Source organism: Equus asinus, chromosome 12 (genome assembly GCF_041296235.1).
Source record: "Equus asinus isolate D_3611 breed Donkey chromosome 12, EquAss-T2T_v2, whole genome shotgun sequence".
NCBI lineage: Eukaryota > Metazoa > Chordata > Mammalia > Perissodactyla > Equidae > Equus > Equus asinus.
Genome location: NC_091801.1, coordinates 86135460 through 86154256, shown reverse-complemented (window position 1 = coordinate 86154256; position 18797 = coordinate 86135460). Strand labels below are relative to the sequence as shown.

General features: G+C 46.3%; 1 protein-coding gene across 3 annotated transcripts; it reads left to right on the top strand.

The window, feature by feature from the left end:
* The first annotated feature begins 1998 nt into the window (after positions 1 to 1998).
* Positions 1999 to 17010, top strand: LOC106841951 (zinc finger protein 252-like). 3 transcript variants are annotated; one of them, XM_014858248.3, is made up of 5 exons: positions 1999 to 2083; positions 4439 to 4514; positions 4884 to 5010; positions 5702 to 5815; positions 13076 to 17010. In XM_014858248.3, the coding sequence occupies exons 2-5, from the start codon at positions 4479 to 4481 to the stop codon at positions 15445 to 15447; spliced, it is 2649 nt and encodes an 882-aa protein (XP_014713734.1). In that variant the 5' UTR covers positions 1999 to 2083; positions 4439 to 4478; the 3' UTR covers positions 15448 to 17010. The 3 variants fall into 3 exon arrangements, with proteins under 3 accessions (XP_014713734.1, XP_014713733.1, XP_014713731.1); XM_014858247.3 differs by lacking the exon at positions 1999 to 2083 and adding an exon at positions 2311 to 2789; XM_014858245.3 differs by lacking the exon at positions 1999 to 2083 and adding an exon at positions 2797 to 3326.
* Positions 17011 to 18797: the final 1787 nt, after the last annotated feature.

The window sequence follows — 18797 nt, the reverse complement described above, 5'->3', positions numbered from 1 at the left end:
TTTTGAGATTACCTAGCTATCTTTCTGTTATTGATATCTAGTTTAATTTCATTATGATTTGGGAGCATATTTTGTATGATTTTTATTCTTTTAAACTCGCTAAGGTGTGTTCTATGGCCCAGAGTGTGGTCTATCTTAGCGACCATTCCATGTGAGTTTGAGAAGAATGTGTATTCTGCTGTCGTGCGATGGGATATTGTGTAAAAGGCAATTAGATTCCAATGACTGATGGTTCTGTTCAACTACATCCTTCCCGATTTTCTGCCTGTTGAATCTGTCAATTACTGATATATGGTTGTCGAAGTCTCCAGGTATAATAGTGAGTTCATCCGTTTCTCCTTGCAATTCTAGCAGTTTTTGCCTCATGTATTTTGATGCTCTGTTGTTAGGTGCATACACATTAAGAATCATTATGTTTTCTTGGAGAATTGATCCCTTTATCATATGTAATATGCCTCTTTATCCCTGATAATTTTATTTGCTCTGAAGTCAGCTTTATCTGAGATCAGTATAGATACTCCCATTTTCTTTTGATTAGTGTTAGCATGCTGTGCTTTGCTCCTCTCTTTCCTTTTTTTTTTTTTTTTTGCTTGAGGAAGATTGGCCCTGAGCTAACATCTGTTGCCAGTCTTCCTCTATTTTATACATGGGTTGCTGCCAGAGCAGGGCTTTGATGGGTGGTGTAGGTCTGTGCCCAGGATCCAAACCCAGAAACCCCGAGCCACCAAAGCAGAGCACGCCAAACTCAGCCACTATTGCCACCAGGCTGGCCCCTATCCTCCCTGTTACCTTTTAACCTATCTGTGGCTTTATAATAAAATGGTTTTCTTATAGGCAATATATAATTAGGTCTTATTTTTTTATCTGCTCTGACAGTCTCTTTTAATTGGTGTATCTAGGCCATTCACATTTAAAGTGATTATTAATATAGTTGGATTTGTCACCTTAGAAAGTGAATTTGCCTGTTGTCCCCAAAATGACTTTATTCAGGAAGAGCCAAAAGTTGCAATTTGGGATGTGCACGCTATGGCAAACCACAGGCAAACTGGAAAACAAAGCAAGGGAGCTGCTTTTATAGAGAAAAAGGGGGAGTAGGAAGGAGCTGCTCTAAATGAAAATCCATTGGAGGAAAGTAACTATCGAGGGCAGAAATGGCTTCCCATTGGCTAAGCTGTGGCATTTCCCATTGGCTGGGCTATTGCCCAGTGGCAGGGAAATCTTCCTTCAGTAATAAAGTCCTTTCACTTCCTATCAGAGATGCAAGTCTGTCTTCTCCAGTTTGGAGTAATTGACATGTGTGATGGGGTGAGAGCTTCCTCTACAGGCCTTCCCAACTCCAGTTTAGTTAAGGTTCTTTTATTAATTTCCACAAATTAATACGCACCTTGTGTGTAACTACTTTTTATTCATTGTACTTATTTCTTCTTTAAAATCTTCCCCTCTTTTTCTGTCTTCTCTGATTTAATTAAGCATTTTATCTGATTCCATTTTTCTTTCTATTTAGCTTATCAACTATGCTTTTAAAAATATATTTTTAGTGGTTATTTGGAACTAATCTGAGTCCACCTTCAAATAACACTATACGGCTATACAGGCAGCATAGGTACTTTATAACCAAGTATTCCCAATTACTCTCTCCCATCCCTTAAGACATTGCTGTCATTCATTTTAATTATCCATATGGTATACTATCCAATACATTGTTGCTATTATTACTTTGAAAAACAATAACCTTTTAGGTTAATAAGAATAAAAGACTTGACTTTACCTTCACTGATTTCTTCTCTGATCCTTTCCTTTCTTTACGTAGCCCCGAGTTCCTGATCTATATCATTTCCTATCTCTCTGAAGAACTGGTTCCAGCACTTCTCGCAAAGCGGTTCTACTGGCAACAAAATCTCCTCCACGGCAGGTCGGCCAGTAGCATCGAGTCCTTCGGACTCCTAGAGAGGCCCGACCGAGCCCTGGGATCCGATTGGCGGGCGAGCTGGGTGGGGCGGAAGTTCAGGCGGGCGTTTCCGTCGGCGCGTCTGGCGCGCTGCTGCCGGCGTCGGACCCCCGCCCCCTGCGGCGGCGGAGCTGAGTGAGTGCGGCCGGGCGCCCGGCGCGGGCAGAGGGCGGCGTGGAGGCGGAGCGCCGGGCTGTGTGCGCGGAGGGCGGGCGCGCCGAAGCCCGCTCCCACGTGCCGGGCTCGGGGCCGCTGCGCGGGCGGCGGCGCGGCGAGGCCTCGCCGAGGAGGCGGAGCGCGGGCGGGGGGCGGACGGCAGCGGCCGGGCGGGGACGGAGGGGGCGAGTTCAGTGCGAGGACGGGGGTGGGCGGCGGGCCACGGGCAGCGCCGGGACTGGTCCCCCGGGCCTTCTTCCCTCCGTGGCGCTCGCTAGACGCTGCCCGGACGATGACCGTTAAGGTTTAGTGTTTTCCTGTGTGGTTTGCAAACACTAGGCGAAGCGCTGCGTGCGTTTTTCTCACGTAACTCAAAATAGCCGGTGACGGTCAGCGGGGGTGTCGCGTCTGATGGTCTGTGGGGAAACTCGAGTCGCCCCCCGGAGACCCTTACACTAGCAGGTGCTGGGTCCTGCCGGGGTCCAGAGCCCTGCTTCCGACAGCGCTCGGCGCCCCTCGGATGGGTCCGGAAGAGGAGGCAGAGCGCGTTAGGAAGGGCCGTCTGTGAATCGAAGAGGGCGCGCCAGGCCCGGGCCAGGGCTGGCTGAGGGTCAAAGGCCGCCCCTGGCCCACGTGGCCTCCGGTGGAGACTCAGGGAGGCCCGGGAGAAAAGAAATGGGCATCGGTAAGCGTGGGGTCACCTGCTAGTCAGAGAAAACCTTCCGGAGGCCAAGTGATGGTCAGAGGCTTGAGTGGCGAAGGTGGCACAGACAGGCTTTGTTCCCGGATGTGCCTGAGGTTCTCTGGGTTTTCCCTCAGGGACACTCTAGACGGAAGTGTTTCTCCTTGTTTCCTTTTTATCATCAGGGAGGAAAAGCCCTTCTTAGAAGCCTCTTGGCAAACTTTCCTTCACATCTTCTTGACCAGAACTGGACCTCGTGGTCACCTAGGGGCAAGGGAAAGCTGGGCGAGAAAAAGGGCGCGTTTCTGCCTGGACTAAGGGGCTGTTTGCTTGGAAGTTTGGCTGGGCGGCCAGCTGTGTATCAGAGGCCAGTTGGGAAGGTTTTCCTGGGAGTGACACCTGGCGTCACATGTCAGTCTAAGGTAAAACCAGACCACGTTCTAAAAGTCATGTGTCCTGGTAGTTTCCGTTGTGCACCCAGCGGGCTTCAACCTCTCCTGAATGTTGGACCTGTATAGCAAATGCCTTCATTCTCCACTTGTAAGTCTAACACCATGTGCAAAACAGCTTTTAATTTTTACCCTTCAGATATACTCCTACAGTCTTATCTTTCTGAGTAAATGGAAATTTTATCATTTCAGTTGCTTGGGCCAAAGATCTTGGTATCTCATCCCACGTCTAATTCATCAGCAAACCTTGTTTTATACCTTTGAAATGCATGTAAAATCTGACTACTTATCACCTGCTACCACCCGTCTAGTCCAATACACTGTCATTTCCAGCTGGATTATTGCTAGAGTCTCCCAACTGGTTTTCCTGCTTACACCCTTACACCTCCACCCTGACCCCCTAGTCTTTTGTCAAAGCAGCAGCTGGAGAGGCCATGTGTCACGTCATGTCACTCTGCCCAGGCCTTCCAGATGCTTTTCGTCTCATCCAGAGTAAAAGCCTAAGTTCTATAGCCTGTGAGGCACCCCTGTCTCCTCTCCATTGCCATCCCATACTCTGCTTCAGCTCCTCTGGCCTTCTTGCCCTTCCTCCAACACATCAAGTGTGCTTGGGCCTCACAGCCTTGTCACTTGTGCTTCCCCATGCCAGGGATGTGTCTCCCCTGACATCTACATAGTGCCTTCTCTCACTCCACCCAGATCTCTACTTGGATGTTGCTCTATCACGGTGCCTTCTGTGGCAGTCCTGTGTGAAGTACCCACCACCAAATGCTGCCCATTCTTTCTGTCCCTTATCTGTCACTTGACACAGGTATTGCATCTGTCAAACTGTTCACTTGTGCACTGCCTTAGAGCAGGACCCTGGTCTGCTTGTCCTCAGCTGTTTGCCCACTGCCCAGGACCTCTTAGGTGGGCCCAAGCTGCAGCCCATTGTCTCCTCTGACCAGGTGCACTGCCAAGGATCTGGCATTTACGTGGTGGCCTTGGGATGCTGTCATACCATGGAGCTGCTTGGGGGACCTCATGGGAGGCAAGGGGATATGGTCTCAGGCTGCTGGATGCTCAGTCTTTCTGCCCTTCCTGGGGTTTTCAGGCAGCCCAAAACTGGGTCTCTGCTGCCACAGACCTCTTGAGGTCCAGGCCCAGAAGTCTCAAAGTTGCTGGGGGAAACAAGCCCCGTCACAGTCTTCCCTCTCCCTGCAGCTCTGCCTGCCTCCTCGAGACAAGCTGCAGAGACCCAGTGATGGCCGTCAAGCATCTCCTTCCTGGTGGGCTCCAGGTAAGTGGTCCTCATGGAGACTCCTCTCTGTGGCCTCAGACTTTTCTTGCCTGGAGTCTCTCCATGGTTCCCTCTATCAGAGGCTAGTCTCAGAGGGTAGACAGCTCCCTGTTCTCACCGATGTCTTCAGCCCCTGAGTTGAAGTCCCTGAAATGTGCTCCACACTGTGTCTTCCAATCCCTGAACTGGGAATGGTGGAGGGCAGGGGCTGGGCAGACAGAGGCAAATGAAATGGTGCCTGCCTTGGAGAGCCCACTCTCAGAAAGACAGGCTGGTACGTGTGCTCAGAGTCGTTTGCCTGTCCTGAGCCTAGTGTCTCCTCCCCACCCACGCCCACCCTGGGCTTGCAAAAAGATCTTGTCATTCCAGGTCTTGGTCTCCTTTGAGGATGTGGCTGTGCTCCTCTCCCAGGAAGAGTGGGGCCTTCTGGACCCTGCTCAGAGGGGCCTCTACAGGGACGTGATGCTGGAGACCTACAGAAACCTGGTCTCGCTGGGTAAGGCTCCTCCCCAGAGCTCAGCTCTTGGCTTCCTGCTACATGAATGGCCCTGGGGACTGGGGCTGGGCTCGAGGCTCCTCACCTCCCTGGGCCCAGACATGGGGCATTTCTGACCCTGGGCCGAGGCAGGCCTGGTCTGCACAGAGGAGGGGACGGGCAGTGCCGGGGACACCCCCGCCCCAATTTTTTTGTAGGGATACAGAAGGAAAATGTCATTCACTGGTCACCAAGTGTATTTACATCCCCTGAGTTAATCTTCATTCATCTTCGAGGTCGGTGGTGAGATGCACTGTTACAGATTAACTTAAAGCTGACAAATATCTTAAGTTCCTTAAGTTCAGACAGGCAGTCAGGGGAAGATCTGGGATTTGACTCCGTTTGGTTTCAGTGCCCTGCCTTATCCCAGAATGTGCTGCTGCCCTTTAGTCCTTCTGCTGGACATCAACACCTCCTCAACCACGAATCTTCTACTGTGATGTGTTCAGGCCCCAATTCTATTCCTTATCCATGGCCCCCAGAAGAACTGGGTTTGATTTTTTTTCATCTGGGCCGGAGGCTTGCGTCTGTCTCCATGGTTTGGAGACCGGGTGACAGAGGAGGTCACGACAGGCGTACAGGCACTGCCCACAGGGCAATCCTGCCCTGGACCTGGATGACTGATCAGTCTTGCTTCCTTTCTCTGGGGCAGGACTTCAAGGTTGCAAATCTGATGTCATCTCCAGGCTGGAGCAGGGGCAAGAGCCATGGGCCCCACACTCACCAAGAATTGAGGCGAGCTGGATCTGGAGGCTCAGGAGTGAAGGTGAGTCTGCAGGGACACCCCCTGCTCTCCTGCCTCTGCTCCCGGTTCTCCAGGCCCTTCTCCATGGCCTCTGGACTGAATCTCTTGTTAGCACCAGGGCTTTGCTTTCATTCTCCATCTTCTCTCTCTCCTCTTTTCTGGCTGTTAATGGCTCCTATTCTGTGCCCATAAATGGGTTCCTGTTTTTTTACCCTAGAAAATGCTCCTACAATCCCAGAAAAGAGCTCAGGTGTCTTTCCCTAGCAGCTAGCTCCCTGCCCTGGCTACCTCCCAGTTTCTTCCATGTCACCCACTCTTCCTCAGACCTTGCTGGCCAGCTCTGCCTTGGCTGCTTAGAGACACCACTTGGGGAGACCACCTAGAGAGAGACATGCCCTCCTGCTCAGACTCTCACTCCTGCCATTGCTTCCTCACGGTTCCCAGGCCCTTTGTGTTTCCATGTGAATTTTAAAATCAGCTTGTTGATTTCTGAAAAAAAGCCTGCCGGCATTTTTGTTGAGATTGCATTGAATCTATAGATCAATCTGGGGAGAATTGACATATGTTGAGTTTCCTGACCCATGAAAAAGGTGTATGTCTCCATTTATTTATATCTTAGTTTCTCAGTAATCTATTACAGTTTTCTACATGCAGGCATTTTATAACTTTTGTCAGATTTATCCCTAAGTATTTCATAGCTTTTGATGGTATTGCACAAGGTGTTCATTACTTGTATGTAAAAATACAGTTGATTTTTGCAAATCATTCTTGTACCCTGCAACCTTGCAGAGCCCATTCATCTAACCTTGTGCTACATAGCCTTTTGTACACCATGGTGGATGCATGCCATGGGAACAGTGGGCATGTGGGAGAACAGGTCCCTGTTGGCAGGAAGGAGGTGCAGGTAGCAGAGGTGCAGTAAAATAACTGAGTGGTAGCATGGCCTCTCTGTCTCTCTCACCTGATGAAACAGAACCAGTTAAACTTACTTTTGGGGTCCCCCTCAGTTTCTTCACATGCAGTGTACCACCCTCTGTGGGTTAACAATCTCTTAAACATTGTCCCCTGATGACTCTTTTCTGTCCTGTCGTTCTTCCTTGCCTGTACAAAGAGGTAGTTTATCTCCCAGGAGATTTCCCAGAGCCTGTGATGCAACCTCCCATATGGCTTCTTAAGGGCTCAGTCTGTGCTAGGATGGTAGATCCTTTGTATGAGTTATTTCTAATTGTCATATAATCTACAAGAATGAAACTTCACAGCATTATTTTCCCTATTTCATAGGCGAGGAAGCTGATGATCAGAGAGATTCGTCAGTTACATCTAGCTGGGGAGCACTGGGGTTTGAAGCAGGGCCACTTGGGCTCCAGAGACTGTGTGGTTCCTTCTGCACCACTTGAGACCAGTGTGGACTTTGTCCTTCTGCCCAGTTGCAAGGGTGTTCCTGCTCCTTCAGCTGAGAATTTGACATGCTTCTCCTCCAGGTGGCTTTGTGGCATCCTGTGGTTTTGCCTCCTGGGCAGGAGGAGGAGCCTAAAAAGGAACAAAAAGCAGTGGGGAAGTAGGGGTTGCAAGGACAAGGAAGCCCAGGCAGAAGAGTTTGTCAAGGACAGGCTGGTCAGTTAGTCAGGGAATGTGGATGAGTTCAGATATGTCAGTGTGTGCCAGGTGCTCAGCTGGGCTTTGGCTTATGATGGTGAACAAGCTAGGTGGCATCCTTATGTCTCTTGAGCCCATAGTATGCAGGGGAGAAGAGGCCTGAACAGAGACACATGTTCAAGAAGTGGACAGGACCACATCAGGTAGGGCCTGGCAAACTGCGTTAGATGTGATTCTTATCCCAGGGGAGTAGAAAGCTGTGAAATGTGTATTTAAAAATAATTATTTTTATACAGTGAACACGTATCATTTTAGGAAAACAACAAAACTGAGCCATGTAGGGAAGTACAGCCGTGAGAATAAAACATCACCCCAAATCTTGCTGCGCAGACATGTTCATTCTTGGCATTATATGACAGTATTTCATAGACCCAAATGCATTGGCTCAACCAGATGGAAATTTGTTTGCCTCATTTAGCGGAGTCCCTGTTTAGTGGGTTCTCTGTTTGACATGCTTCTTCGGAGGCTGGTTTGCGTGTCTGGTTTCTCTCCCATCCTCTGGAGCAGCATGCCCAAATGCTCATCTGCAGGTTTAACACTGGGTCAGACGCCTCTGTCCTCAGGCTTGTGAGAAGGGGAAAGAGAGTGGAGGAGGCAGATCGACTGCTGTGGAGGCTCTGGCCTTGAAGTAGCCCGCCTCGCTTTCACTCACATTCCACTGGTGAGAATTCAGTTATGTGGCCACACTTCATACCATTATTTTCCTAGTTGTTGCTCTAGAACTTACCATGTACATGTTAACTTATCAGAATCTACTTCTGGTTTATACTGACAATTCCAGTGACATGGAATTGTTACTCCTGTATAGCTCTATTTCCTCTTCTCCCTTTTTGTGCTCTTTTTGTGCAATTACATCTATGTATGTTACAAACGCAACAATACATTTTTATAATTATTGCTTTATATAATTTTATGTCTATTATGGAAAAGAGCAAGCATATGTTTATAGTTTGCTGCTGTCATTTCTTTACTGCAGTACAATTCTGCTGTCACCCACCTCCTTTGTGCTGTTTTTGGCACATGTAATACATTTCTATCTGTGATACCGTGATTTATATTAAGAAGTATGTATTTGGTCCTTGTCCCCATTGCTGGCACAGAACTCCTAAAACCCTTGGAATTTCCTAAATGATGAGAACAATAAAGATTGCTCTCTTGCGGGCCAGTCCCATGGCTGAGTGGTTAAGTTTGCACGCTCCGCTTCGACTCGCATGCTCAGCTTCGACAGCCCAGGGTTTCACTGGTTCAGATCCTGGGCGCGGACCTAGCACCACTCATCAGGCCATGCTGAGGCAGCGTCCCACATGGAAGAACCAGAAGGACCTACAACTAGAATATACAACTATGGTTTAGTGAGCTTTGGGGAGGAGAAGGAAAAGAAAAAGAAGATTGGGAACAGATGTTAGCTCAGGTGCCAGTCTAAAAAAAAGATTGCTCTACTGCTTTTGACAGTGCCCTGGGGTATAAATAGCTCAGCAGTCTGATTCACTTAAATTTGGGCAGCATTTTTTTTAAGTCAGCCTTAGAGGTTTGTTCCAACTCCAGGAGGGTGGGTGGAAGAAGGGATCCCCTGCCCACTCAGCCACGCTCACCAGCGATTTTGTGTCTTTAACTTGGAGTTGGAGGGAGCAATAAATGCTGGTGGCCTAACCTCCTGGTGAGAGACGGTGAGCCTTCCTTGGGAGCTAAGGGGAGAGGGAGCCCCTTCTTGCCCCACCTAACTGGAGTGGAGCATCTGTCATGCTGAGCTGAGAGGATGGGGGCGGAGTGGGTCATGGTTCAAATGCCACACACTCAGAGTTCTTACCAAGTTTTAGTAGATTTTCTTGAATAAATATTTCTTCGTTTGCTTTGGGTTTCTTTTTTAGAAGGATATACTTTATTTTATTTTTTTGCAGAGGAAGATTTGCCCTGAGCTAACATCTGCCAGTCATCTTCTATTTTGTATATGGGTCACCACCAGGGCATGGCCACTGACAGACGAGTGATATAGATCTGCGCCCAGGAACCAAACCAGGGTCATTGAAGCAGAGCATGCCACACTTAACCACTAGGCCACCCGGCCCTCTACGTTTGCTGTTTGCCCTTAGGACAATTTCCAGAGACTTTATTTTGTGTGTGTCTGAGGAGGATTGGCCCTGAGCTAACATCTGGTGCCAGTCTTCCTCTACTTTATGTGGGACGCTGCCACAGCGTGGCTTGACAAGTGGTGCTAGGTCCCTGCCTGGGATCCAAACCTGTGAACCCCAGGCCGCCAAAGCGGAGCACTCAGACTTAACCACTATGCCACTGTGCTGGCCCCTCCCGAGACTTTAAATGGTTCTTAGTTTGGGGCTTTTTTTGGTTTGGGGTTTTTTTTAATAGTTCCTGCCAGCTTTGCTTGCTTTCCTGTGATGTGGATCCAGAGTTCTTTACACTGTCATCCTGGAAGTGGACTTTCATGGCTTTCAATTTTGAAGAACATTTTTGCTGGATGTTAAACTAGGTTGGCGGTTACTTGCTTCAGCACATTAAAATGTGCTTTGATCTGCTGTCTCCCACTTCTAAAGTCAGAAAGTCAGTCTGCAGTCTTATTTTGCTTTGAATGTGACCTGTCTTTACTCCTGCTGCTTTTAATGTTTTCTTTCTTTGGTTTTCAGCAGTTTGACTATGTTATACCTAGGTGTGGTTTTCTTTGAATTTATCTTACTTAGGGTTCTTAGAGCTTTTCGAATCTATTGTCTGTAGACTTTTATCAGTTGTAGAGAATTCTAGGCCAGTATTTCTTAGCATCTCTCTTCTGCCCTGTTCCCTTTCTCCTCTCCTGGGATGTGATTGTACACACTGCGCCTTTCTGCCATGTCACACTGCCTCCTGCACTCTCTTCTGTATTCCCTGTTCTTTTCATTCTCTCCGTGTTTCAATCCGAATACTTACGTGCCTTCCTGTTGAGTAATCATCTGTTCTGTTATGTCCTGTCTGATAATAAGCTCTCTCTCTATTGAACTCTTAAGTTTTCATTTGATTTCTGGTGTTTTTCTTACATATTTCTTTGTTTTCTTACATATACTAAACATAGGTTTGGTTTGCTTTTTTCTTTTTATCTTGGTTCATGACTAACTGAATCAGCTTTGGGTTTGTTTCTATTGTATATTGTTTTTCCTCTTGGTTTCTTGTCATTTAGTCTTTTTTAAACATGCCTTCTGATATTTAATTGAGTGTCAGTTATTATAGATAAAGAATTATAGAGGCCCTATATGATGTTACACTCTTGAAAGAGGATTAAGTCTCCTTCTGGCAGATGGATAATGTGCCACTGTGCCACCTTGTCTGTCAGGGGGTTCGTCTTAGGCTTTGTTAGGGCTGGTCTGATACTCAGAAAAAAAATTCCCTGCTCATTGGTGACCTTTGAGGAATGTAAGAAACTGATTTATTATGCTGGACATTGGTAAGTAAAAGAATCAAGTATTTATTCTGCCTTTACTAGATATATTAAATACCTCAGGATAACTAAACAATTGATGAGTAGAACTTTCTCTTCATTGAAGTTCCAGGTGAAAAAGAATGAATGACAGGATTAGAAATCACTATTTTGCAATCCCAAATTTAAAAACAAATATAAATAATGATTACTAATGGCTGTTAACATCACAAAAAGAGAAGCAACAAGACATTTTGCACCTCCTGATGGGAAAATATTCTACCACATGTGGAGAGGTTTTTGTGTTAAAAAAAAAAAAAAAAAAGAAATCAAGCCTAAATCCTGAGATATCAACTAAAATACCTACGTACAGAAGCAGCTAATACTACCACATCCTTCCTCTAACCCTGCGTGAAGAATATCCAACAGCAGGCGTCTTCTACCTATGGCAAAAGCTAGGGGATTGCCTCAAAAAAAAAGAAATAGCCCTAGAGCAAAGACCTCCAAATTTGAGCATTTGGGGGTGCCCTGGCCTTATAGCTACCACCTCACTCAAGTGCCCTTCCAATTGGCAACACCACTCATACACAGAGTTCCCAAGCATCTTCTTAGTGCCTCTGTTTAAAATACAGACAGGCAGGGGCCGGCCTGGTGACGTAGTAGTTAAGCTCGCATGCTCCACTTCAGCAGCCTGGGGTTCACGGGTTTGGATCCTGGGCGCAGACCAGCACACCACTCATCAACCCACACTGTGGCAGCATCCCACGTACAAAATAGAGGAGGATTGGTACAGATGTTAGCAACAATCTTCCTCACCAAAAATTAATTAATTAATTAATTAAATACAGGCATCCAGGGGCCACCAGATATCTGAGGGAAATGGCAGGGTGAACCAGTGTGAGACATTGCTTCGTGATTCACAGATCACTCTGTTCTGTGATTTGTCATTTTTTTCACATTCTTTATTCTGTTTCCTACCTGGTGAAATACAACCTCTTGATTAGGATCACCTTTTTAGACTCTGGTCCTAAGATGCTGAAGGCTCTTAATACCTCAGATAACCCTGACAGAAGCCACAGGAGTTTGGGTGTTTGCCATCCACAACCTGCCCCTTCAGGCTACTTATGGGTTTCTAGAATAAATTATCATTTGCTTTTTACCTTTAATACTTTGAATATTACAATAAGTCCCTTTGAAATACTGCGAGTGGTTCACTGAAGTCTCTTAAGACTACTTAACCCAATTTTGGACCCTGTCCAGTTAACATTTTCGGCTCAGCCTTCCTGTTCTGGCTAAACAGCCAGAAGTAACAGCCTGTTACAGCTCTGATCACACCACTGTCTACAGGAGAGATTCCACTGTGCTTTTGTGGTATCTCAAATAGGGCTCCCCTCTGCCTGTCCTGACCTGGCCTGTCCTTCCAACGGTCTTTGTATCCATGTGATTCAATGATTTTGTCTGGGTTTGGGGTTTTTTTGTTTTGTAAATTTCCTTTCATTGGGACTAAATTCAGTGGTACTACAGTTTTTACAAATTTTCAGGTCCTTTTATTCATTGGGAATGTGTGGGGTGGACTGTTGCACACATTTGGCTTTTTTGCCTGTGCTGTGCCTGCTATTTGAATGAGTAGGTTGCTTCTTCATTTCTGTTTTTCTCTATTTTCCCTGCTTTGCTTCCGTGAAACTAAGTTGTGCAGATCAAATGGTTTTTCTCATTATCCATTACTCTGTATACCCTACATTCATTATAAGTCATTTATCATTCATTTATTTTTTCAACAAATGTTTGGATACTTGTTATGTGTAAGCCATGAAAGATACCTTGTTCACAAAGTTTACAGCAGTGACAGGATCACCACAGGCAGTGAGGTTCCCCGCCACCACTCCCTTCTTCCTCATCGCCCTCCTCACCTCTGAGAACTTTCCCCTCCGGTCACACCTCACTGTCCCTGCCCATCGTGCCAGTGAGCCTGTCTGCAGATGTCAGCCTCTGGCCTCGGGCTTCTTCCTCCCTCCCTCCCACACCAGCTTTCATTGCTGTGATGGCATGCTTCCCTCTCCTCTGCTTTCTTCTCCTCTTCCCAGTGAGGTTGTTTGTGGTTTTTTGTTCTGAGAATCCACTAAACCCCCGGGAGACAGTTGTTTCATATAAGTGTTCTTATTTATGCTCTAATTCTTTCTCCTGTAGTAAAACGCAAGTAACTCATTTTTTCTTCATTCTTTCAGGTTATGAGTCTAGGATGGAAAAGAAGGAGCTAACTCCAATGCAGGAAATGTCCGAAGAAATGGAATTCCAGAGAGCAAAATCAGAAAAATATTTAAGGAATATTTCCAAGGAACCTGATTTTGAAGGGATGAGTAAAATTGAGGGCAAATTAAAGAATTACTGGAGAAAATCTTCAGTGGAAGGACTTAAGAAATCCTTGTCCCAGAACAGCAGTTTCAGGCCAGTGACAGTGACACATGTAAAAACCCCCACAGGAGAGGAATGCCAGAGATTCAGTGCTATTGAGGTAAACTGCGCTGCAGACCGAAACCCTGTCAGCTATCATAGAGTGTCTAGAGGGGAGGGTCTCCTTCAGAGTGTGTCACGTGTAGAAAACTTTCAACAAAGTAAGGAGCTCGTTAACCTCCAGAGTTTCCATCTGGGAGAAGGAGCATTTCAGACAGACGTGTTTGTGAGTTCGCCCAGGCAGAGTTTAGTTCTTAGTGAGAACCAGAGGATTAACAATCCACAGAAACCCTGTGAGTGTACTAAGTGTGGGAAAAGTTTCCGTCAGAGTAGAGCTCTTGTTCAGCATGAGAGGATCCATGCTGGAGAGAAGCCCTTCAGGTGTGGTGAGTGTGGAAAAGCTTTCAGTCGACGCTCTTTCCTTAGCAAACATCAGAGAATTCGCAGTGGTGAGAAGCACTACACATGTGGTGACTGTGGCAAAGCTTTCAGTGCTCGTTCGTGCTTTGTGCAGCATCATAACAGTCACTCTGGAGAAAGACCCTACAAGTGCAGTGAATGTGGGAAAGCTTTCAGTACACGTTCATCTTGTACTCAACATCTTAAAATTCACACTGGGGAGAAACCTCATGAGTGTAATCAGTGTGGGCAAGCCTTTAGTCATAGCTCTAACCTGATTCATCATCAGAGGATTCACAGTGGAGAGAAACCTTACAAGTGTAAGGAATGTGGGAAAGCCTTCAGTAGACAGTCACACCTCGTCCAGCATCAGAGAGCTCACTCTGGAGAGAGACCTTACGACTGCACTGAGTGTGGCAAAGCCTTCAGTGCACGGTTGTCTCTCATTCAACATCAGAGGATTCATACGGGAGAAAAACCCTATGAATGTAATCAATGTGGAAAATCCTTTAGCCTGAACCGAACGCTTATTGTCCATCAGAGAATTCACACTGGAGAGAAACCCTACAGGTGTAATGAGTGTGGAAAATGCTTCAGTCAGCGCTCACAAGTTATTCAACATAAGAGAATTCACACTGGAGAGAAGCCTTATATCTGCAACGAGTGTGGAAAGTCATTCAGTGCTCGCCTGTCTCTTGTCCAGCATCAGAGGATTCACAGTGGAGAAAAGCCTTATGGGTGTAACAAGTGTGGGAAAGCCTTCAGTCAAAAGGGACATCTTATTCAGCATCAGCGAATTCACACTGGAGAGAAACCCTATGAGTGTAGTGAGTGTGGAAAGGCTTTCAGCCAGAGCTTTAATCTTATTCACCATCAAAGAACACACAATGGTGAGAAGCCCTATGAATGCAACGAGTGTGAGAAAGCCTTCAGCGTGCTCTCTTCCCTCGTTCAGCATCAGAGAGTACACAACGGAGAGAAGCCCTACGAGTGCCACAGATGTGGAAAGGCCTTCAGCCAGGGCTCACACCTAATTCAGCATCAGAGGAGTCACACCGGAGAGAAGCCCTATGAGTGTAACGAGTGTGGAAAAGCCTTTGGGCAGATCTCTACTTTAATTAAGCACGAGAGGACGCACAATGGAGAGAAGCCCTATGAGTGCAGGGACTGCGGGAAGGCCTTCAGCCAGAGTGCACACCTGCTCCGCCACCGGAGAATCCACACTGGAGATCATCCGTACGAGTGCAGGGACTGTGGGAAGGCCTTCAATGTTCGCTCCTCTCTCATCCAGCATCACAGGATTCATACTGGCGAGAGGCCTTATGAGTGTAGTGAGTGTGGCAAGGCCTTCAGTCAGCATTCACAGTTTATTCAGCATCAGAGGACTCACACTGGAGAGAAACCCTATGTGTGCAATGAGTGTGAGAAGTCCTTCAGTGCACGCTTATCCCTTATTCAACACAAGAGAATTCACACTGGAGAGAAACCCTACAAGTGCACAGAATGTGGAAAATCCTTCCGGCAAAGCTCTCACCTTACCCGACATCAGAGAATTCACAATGGAGAGCGACCTTACAAGTGTAATGAATGTGGGAAAACTTTCAGTCAGAGAATAAGTCTTATCAGTCATGAGAAAATTCATGAGGTTCATGTTGGAGAGCAAGCCTGTAAGTGTAATAAGTGTGGGGAAGTCTTTAGTGCACAGGCAGCTTTCATTCAGCATCATAAAGTTCACAGTGGAAAGTAATCGCCTTATTCGATCAATTCTTCACTGGTTTACATCAGGAGAGTCACCCTGATGACACTGCCACTGCTTAATGACATTCATTTCAGATATTCAGCTCTTCAGAGATTTAACTGTCTCCCAGTGAGCTCCTAACCAAAGGCAGGCTGCCAAATTACATGGTACAACTTCTAAGGCACTGTGCCTTCCCTGAGAGTCAGAGGATGGCCTCTGCTTGAGGACTTTAAACAAGTGCAATTGAAATACACTTATTTAGGGCGTGTTTATAGCACCAGATGTTAAAGTACAGTTAGGTATTTCATTTGGCCACTGGCTTTTCTTTTCTTTCTTCTTCATCATCTATTTCAGCTTCAAAAAGAGTAATTGGGATCCTTGCACTTTCAAGTGTGATGGAACCAGGTTGAGGCTTTCTTATGTATTTGTTTGGCCCTTTTCAAAATGTTTTTGTTCAATTGTGAGAGATATGGTACTTTAACTTCAAAAGTGTTACTTTTTTTCAGCAGCAAATAACCCACACAGGAGAGAAACCTCATGAGTATAAGCAAAGTCTGTTAAGGAATGAGATGAGGCTTGTGTGTAGATTCAAACAGTTGAGATCCTGCCAAGAAGTCAAATGATAAGTGTACAATGGGTTTTTCTGCAAGGTAATTTGGAAAGAAAAAACCCTGTGAATTGGGAGGAAAATAGGCATAAAGTAGATACGTGATGGCATGGGACACAACTTACAGATTCTGTTCTTAAAGCCAAGATTGGTGTATCCCATCAGTTCCTACAGGAAAGCAGGTGAGTAGCCGTAGCTGCTCCCTTTTCCTGGGCAGCTCAGCACTGAGCAGGGTGGCGGGGAGGGCGGGTCCTGCTGCTGCCACAGGACGGGACCAGGTGAGGCAGGGCCATGGCAGTGAGCAGCTTTCAGTAGGTGGATACTTGTGCAGGTTGTCAACGCGTGAGCTGGTGTCTGTGCTGGAAAGGTGCCTGTTCTTCTCTGGAGCCATGTTGGTCAACAGTGTCTCAGTGTCCTTCAGTTCTCACCTGGTGTTTGAGATGAGGGTAAATGTCCCAGGAGCTCTGTTTTCCTAAGCTCAGTCGTCAGAGTTGCTGCCCCTGTCCTCTGGGGCCTCTGCCCGATTCACTCACATGTGGTTCACTCCAGCATCCTTAGAACCCTGTTCTCCGGAAACTTCTATAGTACTGTCGTCTTATTTTGTGGAAGAAAGAAGATTAGCATGAAAATGGGCTGAAACAGGGTTATAAATATGAGAAATTCAGCAAAAGCAGTCTGTGAGAGAGAGTTCCAGAAACAAATCTGGCAACTGAAAGTGGCTATAGAGTCTGATGAGCAAGCTGGATGTCATATATGCAGACACTTCAGAAGGGGTTGACCACTCGTGACTTGGGATAAACTGTAATGGAACAGTGCTTTGTGTCTAAGAATCAGGGTAAGGAAGAGATGAAATGAAAGAAAAGGTAAGAGCAATGAATTATTTAATAATTGGACATTATTCCCTTATAATATTCTTTTCACTAGTAAATTGTTCCAGTTTTCCTATTTATTAAAGGAACTTCCTCTTAGAAGTTGGCCGATCTTTTCTCCTTACGTTAACCTGGCCTGTGGCTCAGGCCTTATTCGCCAGCCTTTGTCCATATAGTAGTAGTGGTGGTCTTTATTCATTTTAGGATTTTGAAAAGCTGATTGGAAAATCTGCCTCTTGGTGATAATCTTCCTAAGCACACTTCACCACAAATAGCTTTGACTTGTTTTTTTTAACTGGGATGAATTCCCTCTGAAGATAATGGTTATCATGTGCTGAAGAAAAATTCAGTCAACAAACCTTTGCCTTTTTTACCTTAGCGTGTGCCAGGAACTGTGATAAATGCTACTGGGTTTTCTCATTTAATCCTCGCATCAACTCAGTGAAGTAGGTACTTTGATTAACCCCGTTTTACAGTGAGACTCAGGCACAGAGGCAGCTCAGTGGCTGCACTGGCACCACGTGGCTCTACTTCCCGTGCTCCTGGAACACCTCCTGAGCACCTGCTGCAGGCTGGCACCCCAAGAGTTAAGTCACTGCTGGCAGGGAGCTTGCCAGTCTGACTAATTCTAGGTGGGAAGTTGTACATTTTACTCAAACATGGTTTGGTAAATGGGTCTTCCAGATGTGTTATCAATGAAGGAAAATGAGAAAACAGTCCAACAGTGGGTCTCTGGCTTACAACTTACTAATCATAGCCCAGTGGCCACGTTGCCCCTGAAAGGGGGAGAATAGCTGTCTTCCTAAGCTGGCTGGAAAGCTTAATCTCCTGAAGTTGTGTCAGAAGCTCCTTCTCACCCAGGTCTCTGGGCTTGAGTTTGGGATGGGGCCTTGGAGCTCTTTACCCAGTTACAACTTCTGCTTCTAGAGAAAGAACTTTTAGGAGAGGAGAAAAAGAAAGTCACTATTTTTTGCTCTGAGGATCTCTTTGGCATCCTTTCAAGAGACAAAGGATGAGAAAGCCATGGCAGTGTCCCCCTCAAGGTTGCATGATTAGAGTGCTAAATCAGGAGGAAATATTTTGGCTTTTTCTTTTTCACTCCCATCTTTATGTACGTTGGAGGTGTTTACTTAATTAAGAACATCAGCTTTTATTCTAATCCCATTTTAGGTTGTATGGCTAAAACATCTTTATGACTAATTTCTATGATCAGTTTGGATTGTTTTAGTTTTCAGCTAAAAATTTCATGCAATTTGTATTGAATTTTATTTACATAGTTGCAAATGTTCTCAATTCCAGTCAGAAATTTCTGTTACCCAGTTTCTTACTTAGCTAGGTGAAGGCGTTTCTGTCCGTTGGTAGCCAGACTGTCCCCTGATGGTGCAGAGCCTCTGTGCTACACTTGATGATTGGCACGGAGCAGTCGTCCACTCGGTGCCTCCTGGCTGTGAAACCAAGTAATTTAGTTACAATTAAGAAGAGAAGGGCATTTCACTTTTTCCAGTTTCTGGAGGAGTTTTATGCCAGTGCTAGCAGATGTACACCCTTCCAAGAACCCCACCATGGCCCACACCAGTGGCACAGGCCTTTGTCACCTGAAACACTCTGGAAGCAAGGAGACTGATGTTAGACAGGAGAGTTTTGAAATCCAGGAATTTGAGCTCTGCTCAGTAGACATCATACTCATCTAGTAACTCATTCCAAAGACGCCCTTATTCGTGCTGTTCCCAGAGGGAGCTGCTCTGTCTAGTCATGCCCGTTGCCCTCACAAGTAGGGTATTTTCAGGTCGCCCTGGAAGGCTGCTGTTCTAATGAGGCAACAGGTGTTTTCTCATAGTTCCCTCTTACTAAGTAGAAGGTGGATGATGGCTCCCACCTCATAT

Bases quoted from the DNA above. Each gene is read 5' to 3' on its own strand.
- LOC106841951 (XM_014858248.3), top strand. From the start codon at position 4,479: ATGGCCGTCAAGCATCTCCTTCCTGGTGGGCTCCAG. The intron at 4,515-4,883 runs GTAAGTGGTCCT...TTGTCATTCCAG, and splicing joins TCCTTCCTGGTGGGCTCCAG to GTCTTGGTCTCCTTTGAGGA. The intron at 5,816-13,075 runs GTGAGTCTGCAG...TCATTCTTTCAG, and splicing joins CTGGAGGCTCAGGAGTGAAG to GTTATGAGTCTAGGATGGAA.